Source organism: Arachis duranensis, chromosome 10 (genome assembly GCF_000817695.3).
Source record: "Arachis duranensis cultivar V14167 chromosome 10, aradu.V14167.gnm2.J7QH, whole genome shotgun sequence".
Taxonomy (NCBI): Eukaryota; Viridiplantae; Streptophyta; class Magnoliopsida; order Fabales; family Fabaceae; genus Arachis; species Arachis duranensis.
In genome coordinates this window covers 13,610,434-13,623,926 of record NC_029781.3, presented here as the reverse complement: position 1 = coordinate 13,623,926, position 13,493 = coordinate 13,610,434, and the positions used below count along the sequence as shown (strand labels likewise).

Sequence of the window (13,493 nt, the reverse complement as noted above, 5' to 3'; positions counted from 1 at the left end):
ATGGCTGATGCTGATCCAACTACATCCTCAGCGGCGACGTGACCAGTGCCGCCCCCCTGCTCGGATGGTCCTCCATCAGGCCCACCTCGACGGTCAGGCCGCGCAGGTGGCCGTCTGCCTCTACGTCGAGGAACACGGTAATCCGCCGCATCTCCATGATCAGCTCTAGGGATGTCCTCCTCTTATCAACTCGTCTGTTATCTGGTCTGTCATAAACATGAACTCTAGGAGGTGCCTGAGACGACCCTCTGTGACGTGCCTCCTCAGTCAACACAATCGGCCTCGGATCCTGAAATGCTACATCTGGGGATAGGAACCTGTGCGCCACACGGCACCACCACTCTAGGTAATCTGATGATGGACCAGGGTCGAGGACACGATCGACCCATATGACTGACTGATGCCGGTTCTCCCAAAGCTGGTGCCACTCCTGATAATATGCAGGAAACCACCGGTCCCCACCCCTACCATCCTTCGCATGTAGCCAATCTATGTTCAGAGCTACATCTGGGAGATGCTGAACACCGCCGAACTGGGGTAGAACCCTATCCACCTGATGCCACTCGATCGCAGCAAAATATATCAGGCTAGTGACGGCCGTCCATAGCCGTCGGTGCTGATCAACTAGTATCTCCGGATGAATAACAGCAGTAACATCAGCAGAAGAATAAGGCTCCCACACAAACTGCATAGAAACAGTAAGACGTTCATGAGGCAGTGCCATGTAAGAAAAACTAGTTCGACCATCAGTAATAAATAAATCACTCACATCGTGGACACGCAAACGATCAAGTGCAAGGCGTGCGGAAACTAATCTCTGTGCCCCTGCATCGTTCCTCGGAACAAACTCCGCCCACCTACAATTTAAATTGAAATGATGTCAAAAAAAACCATAACACTAGCAATTTTTACAATTTATGAACGCATATTTTTAAACCATACCTAGAAGCAAGCGGAAAACCAAACCGGTCAAAACCAGTGGGCCTCAGAGTGGGAAACCTCCAGAAAATCCAAGACTGTAGTAGGTGTAGCGGCCCAGCCAAGTTAACGACGTTTCTGTTTGTACCACGACAAAGACACCTATACAACCAGGCTAGTGCAGCGGAGCCCCAGCTATATCTGCCCAAGTCATCCAATGATGCCAAATAAGGCAACCAGCGAAGGTGTACCCTGTTTGCATTCTTGTCCGCAAACAGCTGAGACGACAACAGCATCAGGATATAAGCGCGTGCGTATACACGAACGGTCTCATCAGTAGCATCTGCAGGGAGAACACGGAACCTCTCGTGGAACCAGGTGTAGCACACTGTCATCTGCTTCACTTTACTCTGCGAAGGTAACTCCCCGAACAACTCCCGGAACCACACCCATGCTGGTCTACCGTGTTCCATCAGATTCTCAAACTCAGTCAAGCACCCACTAACGGGTGCACCATCAATCGGCAAACCCAGCTGATACGCAACATCCTGTAGACTAATGGTGCACTCACCAAACGGCATATGGAACGTGTGGGTCTCCAGACGCCACCGCTCAATAAATGCGCTAATCAGAGACTCATCAACCCAGAACCACTGACTGTTTAGCCTAGCAAGATGATACAACCCCGCAGTCTCCAGATACGGTATAATCCGGTCATGTAAGGGCATATTCTGCTACCGCCTAACGGCTGTAATAACCCTACTAGGCTGCAAAACGTTGGTAATAAAATCCCTTAACATACAACCATTACAAACAACAACATACATAATACTGGTGCTAAGATAACCGTGCACATTAAATTCATGGATTCTCTTATCCTCTATTAAATACTGAAGCTAAGAAAACTGTGCACTCACAACAACAAATTAACAATTTAAATTCATGAAAAAAACCTTTGAATAAAATAAAATAATGATAACAAAATATTGTGCAAAAATACTAAAAACCACACTAAGAAGATAAATAAGCATAATAAAATATGCATTACTAACAATACCGATAATATCATTAATATTTATGTAAATAATATTAATCAGAATCACAAAACAAATAAACGTAATAAAATAAAAATATTTACTAGCAATATTCCTACTAACATATCAATTGCTATATTAGAATTAAATTTAATTACAATATTAATAACAATAACAGTTACTAACCTCTTCGTCGATATTTTCTGCCACGTGAGCGATGCCATTTAGTCGGTACAATCGATTCTCATCCTCCATTGGCCCCACCACCCACTTCTCCTTCACTGCCTCCAAACCTTTTCCCAAACTCTCTCTACCACAATGAATCCAATTTTTGGCCTAAGGTTGCAAATGAATCCGTCCCTGCCTTCAGCAGATTACATATATATATAGATACACGTAAACCGCGGTGGGTTACCGGGTTTTACGTTCAAAATTGTTTCCTCATAAACCGTGGTGACTCCCCACGGTTTATACACACCGATTTGCCTTCGTAAACCGTGGTGACCTCCCACGGTTTACATGTAAAACTATTTCCTCCTAATCCGTGGTGACCTCCCACGGTTTATGTATGTTTAGAAACCGTGGTGGGTTGCCACGGTTTACATAAAAATCCATTTTGCACAAAATCGTAACAACAAACAGATTTGCACATTTACGTAAATAATTCTCCCACTTTATTTATTTATGTAACTTGCCCTAGTAATTAAGCTAGCTCTTTTCTTATGCCTAATAATTAGTTGCTATTGCTACAAATTCATTTTTGGAAAGTTAGTTTATATTTGGCCGGAGAAAGGCATGAATGAACCATAGCTGCATGAACTGCTTGCTCGCAGATTCGTTAAATTTAATTTTAATTTTGTTTTTTTATTCATTTTTTCTCAAGGTTAGAATTTTTTAATTATACATCATTATTAAAATAAATATTAAATTTTATTAAATATTTACAAATTTAAAAAGGTCAAATATTTTTTATTAATTACAACTTTTTTTTTCTATGATTATGTAATTATTTTAATAAATACTTGAAGCATGTGATAGATATAAATTAATTAATAATTTATTGAAATCTAACAATAATTAATTTAATACAAAAAACAAAATTAAAAAATATTTATTATAAAAATAATGAAATATAATTCTATATAATTATTTAGTTATAATTGGATCACCGATTCAATTAGTAACTCAACCATTGAATTAGTAACTCAATAATCTAATATTTTAATTAGGTCAATTATTAGTTAATAACTATGATACAGTATCTAAAGAAATGCTTTGGAGGTTAATTTTTTTTTTTCAAATGCTCTCCTATTCTTACTGTATAATTTTCTTTTACCTCTTGTATCCACATTGTTACTAAAGTATTTTATATAAAAAAGTAAACACATCCGCATTGTTACTTTATATTTTATATGAAAAAGTAAACATCTATGCTAAAATAAAGACACATGTATAATATATGAAAATAAACAGAACTTAAGTGATATTCAGAAAAACAAAAAGTAAACATTTAATAGATATAGAGAAATAAAAATACAAAGATGTTAAAAATAACATAACTAAAATATTTTTGAAGTTGCTATTTTAATTATTTTTCTTTTAATGAGTAAAAATTTATAAAACTAAGCACTTAAATTAATTTCTAAAGAACTTTAAATTAGACAATTTAATTTTTAATAAATTTTTATTATCATAAAAATCTTCAAAAATTATTTTGATTAGAAAAATTATTATTATTTTTAATAAAATTTTTAATATGCATATTAAATAAATCATTTTTTAACAGAAAACTAAATTCGTCTAAAAAAATTAAAATAATAAAAAATGGTTAATTACCAAAATATTTAATTTATAATATTTGAAAAATAATTTAAATATTTACTCAAATTATATAAAATACTCGATTCAAATGAGAATATTCATGAAGCTGTGACTGAGCCTATATACCAAACACACAACAAACAAAATCATACGTTCCAATTCTATGGCACAAACTAATGTAATTTGTATGACTAACTAACATCCACCCTTATCATCTAACTTTTATGACTATATCCTAGATATTCACAAGACCAAAGTCAGATAGTTGTCTCATCTATTTGATCAATCACCATTTTACCATTATACACAGAAAATCTAATACCATGTATAATGTATTGTTTCAAATATCACCTTTTGTGGTGCCAATCACAGAACTACTCTTAGAGTTTTGACTCTTGCCAAAGGTTTACAATGTAACTAATCCACCCCAACCACTTAATTGAATTCCTTAGCTTTTATCAATCAACCTTGTTTTATATCTTTCAATTTCACAATGAAATTTAGCGTGAATATTTATTTACAACTATTATATTTTTTTTGCCAAGTCTTTTTCGGTGTATTGAATTTAATGAGGTGTTCTATTTCCATATGCATGTATTGTTTAAAAAACATGTTTTTGTATTACATCATTAACAAAATTTTAAATTTTAAATACTAAATTCTAATTCTTAATCACAAAAAAATAAGATATAGCTAAATGTGTACAAAAGTTTTACTCCTAATATTTTTCTTAAAAAATTGTTTACTTTAATCATTTGCTAACTTCAAAGTATTTCAAAAGAAATATAATTAACGACAAGAATAACTTGAATGATCAACACATGCATACAAATTATATTCATAATAAAATATCATTTTATTTAAGAAAATCAATATTACATATAACAGAAACATTTTTTGGATGCTATAACTATAAATAACTCACATCAGGTAATTAATCAATCTAATCAGAATCATATGTGAGCAAATTGTGTATGATAATGTGATAGTAGAGAAGACTAATAATTAATTAATAATACATAGAAACTACAATATTTGTAAACATATAAAATTAATTATCCAATGTTGTTGCTCTTAAATAAAGTAGTAGTATAGTCCCAAAGTGATGAAGTAGTTGCTTCTTCGTCAAGAAGATGGCGTGGGAAAATACGATCATGCTGCTTTACTAATGGTGGATTATTATTTTGATGAGTGGAATTCATTGCGCTATTTGTTTTAACCATCTCCAATGCCGTAAGCAACTCACAATCTTCAATGTCATTCAGCCACAACCCTAATTTGTCCTCCCCAAAAGCTTCACCCGCAATCTCTTCCATTAAATTCATAATATCAATATCACCAAAATCAGTGTCACCAAAATTATTATTATTGTTATTGTTGTTATTGGCCTTAGCTATCTCCATATTCATCCAAACTCCAACACTTGTCATCCTTTCCTCACTCGGCAGGTAATCATGGAAAGCGTTGGAATTCTCATTGCTGCTATTACTCCCCTGATGATCAAGAGTGGCACGGCGAAAGGCACACATCGACTCGTGGTCCATCCTTAAATTCTTGTCTCTAAATCCCATAGACAAATCGCTTTGTGGACAATCCACGTTCTGGCATGTATATATTGGGTTTTTCCACAAAGCTATTACCATTATTATTACTATAAAAATCACACTTTTTTTTCACTGCCTCCGTTGTTGCTACTGCCGCCACCACCAAACAAAACATGATCAAGAGAATTATTAATAGAGCTTATTGGGGATGACTCAAAGACTTCGATTTCTCCTTCCCCGTCTTCCTTATTATTCTCCTTGTCGTTGAACAAAGAAGGAAAAATCTTAAGACACTTGTTGGTAAGTCTCAACAAAGCTTCTTCTTGGCTGACAACTTTGGTCCAAATAGCGTTATCTTTCGCGGTCATCTTATCTTGCAAGATCTTTGATTGAGTCACGAGCCTTTTCAATTTCTCTAAGTCAGGGGACATGTGCTTTATAACTGAAGTTAATACCGAAACCTTCCATGCCTTCTTCAAATCATGGGGTTTCTTATACGGTGGTGGCCGTGTTCTTGAGCCAAAAAGCCCTGATCGCCCCACCATACCTCTAACCCATTAGGCCACCACGGCGGGGCCGCGCCTTTCTCCAAAAGATACCTCCTCTGTGGCGGCATACAGTATTGCATCAATGCTGAAAGGAGAGATCCTAGTGTTGCGTCTTGAAGATCTTGGAGAAGGTGTATGCTTGACGATGCATCTAACTCTCCCTTTTCAAGCAACGGTAAATACTTTGCAATTGTTTTAGGAGCAGTTTGTTCAAATCTAATATCTTCTTTCCACCATTCTCGCAAACTATCCGAGCTACAGTAATTGGCTTTCCTATTAATTATAATTAAAGGAAAAGTATGATGAAGGCTGAAGTGTGACAGGAATAAAATTTGTTTAGTAAGAACATAGAAAAATATTAAAATTGTTTTTGTATTATTTATTAGATAAAAACTCAAATATAATTTATTTCATGATTAAAATTTTTTAGATAATTTAATATATTTAATTAAATTATTATATTTTACATAAAAATAATTTTACTTACGTTATTATTCCTCCTTTTAAATTAAACTTTTTAACTATGCAGAGTTGATTTTAATTAAAAAAATAAAATGAAAAAGAAACCCTTATTTTAAAAGAAAGAAGGGTGTAATTATATACCATCTTCAGAGACGATGCCATAGACAAACCCACGAGCTTTGCAAACCTCCATGATTTTCACCATGTATTTGAAGACGAGTCTTGTGCCCTAGACATCTTCTTTTTCCTGGACGCTTCTTTTTTGGCTTTTTTTGTTGTCAGATTCGTCCATGCTAAGTTTCTCCTTCATCTTATGGAGAAGGATACGGTCTTTTCATATGCGCTTCTTCAGATCCTCATAATCTATAGTTTCATCTTTTGCTGCTGTCGCGATATCATCAATTTTCTCGTCTTCTCAGATAATTGAATATAAGGCGGATCCATTTCTTCTTGGATAAGCACCATAATGATTATTTTATAAAAAAAGTTAAGTGAAGTGTGAAAAATATGTGGACAGAAGAAGAATAGATAAGAGTAACTATTATTATATTGTTACAACTTGTGAAGGTTATATGTGTATATATAGATATTCACAAAAGTTGTGAAATGGCGGTGTTAGAAGAATCTAACATCAGCAAAATAAGCTTACTTTAGAAGGAACCAACATCAGTAAAATAGGCTTAGTTTAGGAAATTGTATTCAAATAAATAATTCATAAGAGTGATGGGGATAAAGTAGGCATTACCAAGGTGGAAATTGAGGCAGTTCTGTTTGCATGCACAATTTGTAACAGTATTGGATGATTAGAATTATAATTGCTACCGTCATTAATTTTAAAAAAAAATTTATATCATTTGTAGACTGTTGTCGGTTTTTTTTTCTTTCTTCTTAATTATTATTGTCATCATTTTTATTATCGTTATTGTCACTATCTTCTTTTCCTCTTTCTTATTTTATTTGATTTCTTTTCTTTTGTTTTTTTCTTCATCTTCTTAGTTATTATAGTCGTCATTTTTGTTATCATTATTTTCTTTTTCTTTAATTAAATATTACAAAATTAGTTTAATAACAAAACACATTATTTAGTGGTAAATAACACAAAAAAATCTTCAAAAGACCATAAGTTTATAATCTTGACTCACTCAACCAATAAAATATATTTATTTATATTTTAAATTTAATAGATATATCAAATTGTTATAAATGACACAGAAATAGTCAAATCTTATATATATTAGTTCAATACTATATAATTAATTCAATAATAACAAAAATACATTATTTAGTTAAAAATAACACAGAAATTTTTTATAAAAGACACAATAAATCTTTAAATAATGAACTATAAATTCAATATTTTAACCCAATCAACCAATAAAATACATTTAAGTGTGGTTCAGAACTAAAAAAAACATAAATACCATTTCATTTAGTTGGGAATGATATTATGATTAAGAAATTTCTGTATCTAAATTAAAAATTTTTTGGTGTTAATTAAGAAATTTTCTGTGTTACAGTAAAAAAATTTTGGTAATATTTTTTTGATAAATTCTACACAATTCAAAACTCTCTCTCCTCCTCCTCTTCTGTTTCTTCATCATCATTATCTTTTTCTTTATTTTATTCTTTTTGTTTCACATTCTTATAATTCATCTTTTTCTATCCTCCTAATAAGAATATGTGTCACAGTTAAAAAATTTCGATACTATTTTTTTAATAAATTATGCATAATTTAAAATTCTCCCTGGTTTGCTTCTTCTTTTTGTTTCACCTTCTCATAATTTTTGTTGTTTCATTTTCTTAATACGAATAAAAACAAGAATAAAGAACAAAAAATAATTAAACATAAAAAAATATAAAAAATATTGCAATAACCACTACAAAAAACAGGAGAAGAAATAAAACAAAACACAACAACAATAAAAAAATATGATGAAAAAAATTTGTAAAAAATAACTTAATTGATAAAAATACTTAAATATTTAATGAAACCGTTAAAAATAAGATCAATTTAGTCTCTATAAATATTGTGTAAACCTTAACTTATCCCCCAAAGTAATTCAAAAATATTACATATATAGTAAAAATCAGTTACGTACTAAATTATTATCATATATTTGTATATATTTATGTATATTATTTTATATTTTTAATTAAATAATTAATTATTAAAATAATCAAATTTATCATAATAGAATAATCAAATATATAATAAACAAATAATAAAACTGTTTTATAATAGCATAATAAAAAGAATTATGAATTGCTAAATATGTATCTTTTAATACGATGACTAATTTTTTTTATACATATAACATAATTAAATTTTGTAAATTAAACTAAATTGACTCAATTGTTTAATCCATGTAATCAAAATTATGACTATTCAAAAACTATTATAAAATCCATGTCAAAATTAATAAAAATAGAAATTAACTAATATGTATTTAAGAGTATAAATTAAGGTTATTAATTTAATTTATTATACATCATTATTAAAATAAATATTAAATTTTATTAAATATTTACAAATTTAAAAAGGTCAAATATCTTTTATTAATTACAACTTTTTTTCTATGATTATGTAATTATTTTAATAAATACTTGAAGCATGTAATAGATATAAATTAATTAATAAATTATTGAAATCTAACAATAATTAATTTAATACAAAAAACAAAATTAAAAAAATACTTATTATAAAAATAATGAAATATAATTCTATATAATTACTTAGTTATAATTGGGTCACCGATTCAATTAGTAACTCAACCATTGAACTAGTAACTCAATAATCTAATATTTTAATTAGATCAATTATTAGTTAATAACTATGATAGAGTATCTAAAGAAATGCTTTGGAGGTTATTTTTTTTTTCAAATGGTCTCTATTCTTACTGTATAATTTTCTTTTACCTCTTGTATCCACATTGTTACTAAAGTATTTTATATAAAAAAGTAAACACATCCACATTGTTACTTTATATTTTATATGAAAAAGTAAACATCTATGCTAAAATAAATAAACATGTATAATATATGAAAATAAACAGAACTTAAGTGATATTAAGAAAAACAAAAAGTAAACATTTAATAGATATAGAGAAATAAAAATACAAAGATATTAAAAATAACATAACTAAAATATTTTTGAAGTTGCTATTTTAATTATTTTTCTTTTAATGAGTAAAAATTTATAAAACTAAGCACTTAAATTAATTTCTAAAGAACTTTAAATTAGACAATTTAATTTTCAATAAATTTTTATTATCATAAAAATCTTCAAGAATTATTTTGATTAGAAAAATTATTATTATTTTTAATAAAATTTTTAATATGCATATTAAATAAATTATTTTTTAACAGAAAAATAAATTCGTCTAAAAAATTTAAAATAATAAAAAATGGTTAATTACCAAAATATTTAATTTATAATATTTGAAAAATAATTTAAATATTTACTCAAATTATATAAAATACTCGATTCAAATGAGAATATTCATGAAGATGTGACTGAGGCTATATACCAAAAACACCACAAACAAAATCATACGTTCCAATTCTATGGCACAAACTAATGTATTTCTATGACTAACTAACATCCACCCTTATCATCTAACTTTTATGACTATATGCTAGATATTCACAAGACCAATGCCAGATAGTTGTCTCATCTATTTGATCAATCACCATTTTATACCATTATACACAGAAAATCTAATACCATGTGTAATGTGTTGTTTCAAATATCACCTTTTGTGGTGCCAATCACATAACTACTCTTAGAGTTTTGACTCTTGCCAAAGGTTTACAATGTAACTAATCCACCCCAACCACTTAGTCGAATCCCTTAGCCTTTACCAATCAACCTTGTTTTATGTCTTTCAATTTCACAATGAAATTTAGCGTGAATATTTATTTACAAGCATTATATTTTTTTTTGCCAAGTCTTTTTCAGTGTATTGAAGATAATGAGGTGTTCTGTTTCCATATGCATGTATTGTTTAAAAAACATGTTTTTGTATTACATCGTTAACAAAATTTTAAACTCTAAACACTAAATTCTAATTTTTAATCACAAAAAATAAGATATGGCTAAATGTATACAAAAGTTTTACTCGTAATATTTTTCTTAAAAAATTGTTTGCTTTAATTATTTGCTAACTTCAAAGTAGTTCAAAAGAAATATAATTAACGAGGAGAATAACTTGAATGATCAACACATGCATACAAATCATATTCATAATAAAATATCATTTTATTCAAGAAAATCAATATTACATATAACAGAAACATTTTTTGGATGTTATAACTATAGATAACTCACATCAGGTAATTAATCAATCTAATCATGTGAGCAAATTGTGTATGATAATGTGATAGTAGAGAAGACTAATAATTAATTAATAATACATAAAAACTAGAATATTTGTAAACATATAAAATTAATTATTAAATGTTGTTGCTCTTAAACAAAGTAGTAGTATAGTCCCAAAGTGATGAAGTAGTTGCTTCTTCGTCAAGAAGATGGCCCCCACGTGGGAAAATACGATCATGCTGCTTTATTAATGGTGGATTATTATTTTGATGAGTGGAATTCATCGCGCTATTTGCTTTAACCATCTCCAATGCCGCAAGCAACTCACAATCTTCAATGTCATTCAGCCACAACCCTAATTTGTCCTCCCCAAAAGCTTCACCCCCAATCTCTTCCATTCCATTCATAATATCAATATCACCAAAATCAGTGTCACCAAAATTATTATTATTGTTATTGTTGTTATTGGCCTTAGCTACCTCCATTTTCATCCAATCTCCAACACTTGTCATCCTCTCCTCACTCAGCAGGTAATCATGGAAAGCCTTCGAATTCTCATTGCTGCTATTAATCCCCTGATAATCAAGAGTGGCACGGCGAAAGGCACACATCGACTCGTGGTCCATCCTTGAATTCTTGTCTCTAAATCCCATAGACAAATTGCTTTGTGGACAATCCACGTTCTGGCATGTATATATTGGTTTGTCCACAAAGCTATTACCATTATTGTTGTTGTTACCATTATTATTACTATCAAAATCACACTTTCTTTTTTCACTACCTCCGTTGCTGCTACTGCCGCCACCACCAAATAAAACATGATTAAGAGAATTATTAATAGAGCTTATTGGGGATGACTCAAAGACTTCGATTTCTCCCTCCTCGTCTTCTTTATTATTCTCCTCGTCGTTGAACGAAGAAGGGGAAATCTTAAGACACTTGTTGGTAAGTCTCAACAAAGCTTCTTCTTGGCTGACAACTTTGGACCAAGTAGCGTTATCTTTGGCAGTCATCTTATCTTGCAAGGTCTTTGATTGAGTCACAAGCCTTTTCAATTTCTCTAAGTCAGGGGACATGTGCTTTATAACGGAAGCCAATACCGAAACCTTCCATGCCTTCTTCAAATCATGGGGTTTCTTATACGGTGGTGGCCCGTGTTCTTGAGCCAAAAAGCCCTGATCGCCCCACCATGCCTCTGACCCATTAGGCCACCACGGCGGGGCCACGCCTTTCTCCAAAGGATACCTCCTTTGTGGCGGCATACAGTGTTGCATCAGTGTTGAAAGGAGAGATCCTAGGGTTGCGTCTTGAAGATCTTGGAGAAGGTGTATGCTTGACGACGCATCTAACTCTCCCTTTTCAAGCAACGGTAAAAACTTTGCAATTGCTTTAGGGGCAGTTTGTTCAAATCTAATATCTTCTTTCCACCATTCTCGCAAACTATCCGAGCTACCAGTAATTGGCTTTCCTATAAATTATAATTGTAATTTTTAATGTTTGTTATTAATTGCCGTTTTGAATAAAATCTCTCATTGACTAATATGTTTCAAATCCCCAATAATCATTCCTGGGATCACGGAACCTTTCAGCAAGCCCGATCCAAAATTTATTTTCCCTTTTGTCAAACACAAATTCGAAAAATACATAAAAAACATCCATTTAATATGAAAAAGAAACATTCTCATACTTAGTAGAAGAAACATCCATATATATTAACTCGTAAAGATTTTGAATTCATCAAAAGATATTTGGCTGATATGCTTTTGGTTCCCTAGCTTTACTCTTAAAGGAAGGAAAAGTATGATGAAGGCTGAAATGTGACAGGAATAAAATATATTTAGTAAGAACATAGAAAAATATTGAAATTGTTTTTGTATTATTTATTAGATAAAAACTTAAATATAATTTATTTCATGATTAAAAATTTTTAGATAATTTAATAGATTTAATTAAATTATTATAATTTTACATAAAAATAATTTTACGTACGTTATTATTCCTCCTTTTAAATTAAACTTTTTAACTATGCACAGTTGATTTTTAATTAAAAAAATAAAATAAAAAAGAAACTCTTATTTTAAAAGAAAGAAGGGTGTAATTCTATACCATCTTCAGGGACGATGCCATAGACGAATCCACGAGCTTTGCAAACCTCCATAATCTTCACCATGTATTTGAGAACGGAGTCTTGTGCCCTAAACATCTTTCTTTTCCTAGACGCTTCTTGCTTGACTTTTTTGCTGTAGGATTCGTCTATGTTAAGTTTCTCCTTCATCTTCTGGAGAAGGATACGGTCTTTCCATATGCGCTTCTTCAAATCCTCATAATCTATAGTTTCATCTTCTGCTGCTGCTGCGTTAACATCAATTTTCTCGTCTTCTGTATCAGATAATTGAACATAGGGCGGATCCATTTCTTCCTGGATCAGCACCATGATGATTATTTTATAAAAGAAATTAAGTGAAGTGTGAAAAATATGTGTACAGAAGACTAAATAAGAGTAATTGATATTATGTTGTTACAACTTGTGAAGGTTATATGTGTATATATAGATATTCACAAAGGTTTTGGAATGGCGGTGTTAGAAGAATCTAATATCAGCAAAATAAGCTTACTTTAGAAGGAACCAACATCAGTAAAATAGGCTTAGTTTAGGAAAATTGTATTCAAATAAATAATTCATAAGAGTGATGGGGATAAAGTAGACATTACCAAGATAGAAATTGTACGGTATTTATAATTCTTGGAAAGGTTGGTAAATGTGAAATTAACGTTTGAGTGAGATAATGAAAAAGATGAGGCAGTTCTGTTTGCATGCACAATTTGTCATAGTATTGGGTGATTAGAA

At 30.9% G+C, this 13,493-nt stretch overlaps 1 protein-coding gene and 1 pseudogene across 1 annotated transcript; both read right to left on the bottom strand.

Moving 5' to 3' along the window:
• Positions 1 to 5,433: 5,433 nt before the first annotated feature.
• Positions 5,434 to 6,792, bottom strand: LOC107469183 (ETHYLENE INSENSITIVE 3-like 5 protein; annotated as a pseudogene).
• A 3,987-nt stretch (positions 6,793 to 10,779) lies between these two features.
• On the bottom strand, positions 10,780 to 13,079 carry LOC107469184 (putative ETHYLENE INSENSITIVE 3-like 4 protein). Its single transcript, XM_021132849.2, has 2 exons — positions 12,752 to 13,079; positions 10,780 to 12,113 (listed from the first exon to the last, which is right to left on the bottom strand). The coding sequence occupies exons 1-2, from the start codon at positions 13,077 to 13,079 to the stop codon at positions 10,780 to 10,782; spliced, it is 1,662 nt and encodes a 553-aa protein (XP_020988508.1).
• Positions 13,080 to 13,493: the final 414 nt, after the last annotated feature.

Bases quoted from the DNA above. Each gene is read 5' to 3' on its own strand.
- LOC107469184 (XM_021132849.2), bottom strand. From the start codon at position 13,079: ATGGTGCTGATCCAGGAAGAAATGGATCCGCCCTATGTTCAATTATCT. The intron at 12,114-12,751 runs GTATAGAATTAC...TATAATTTATAG, and splicing joins TGGCATCGTCCCTGAAGATG to GAAAGCCAATTACTGGTAGC.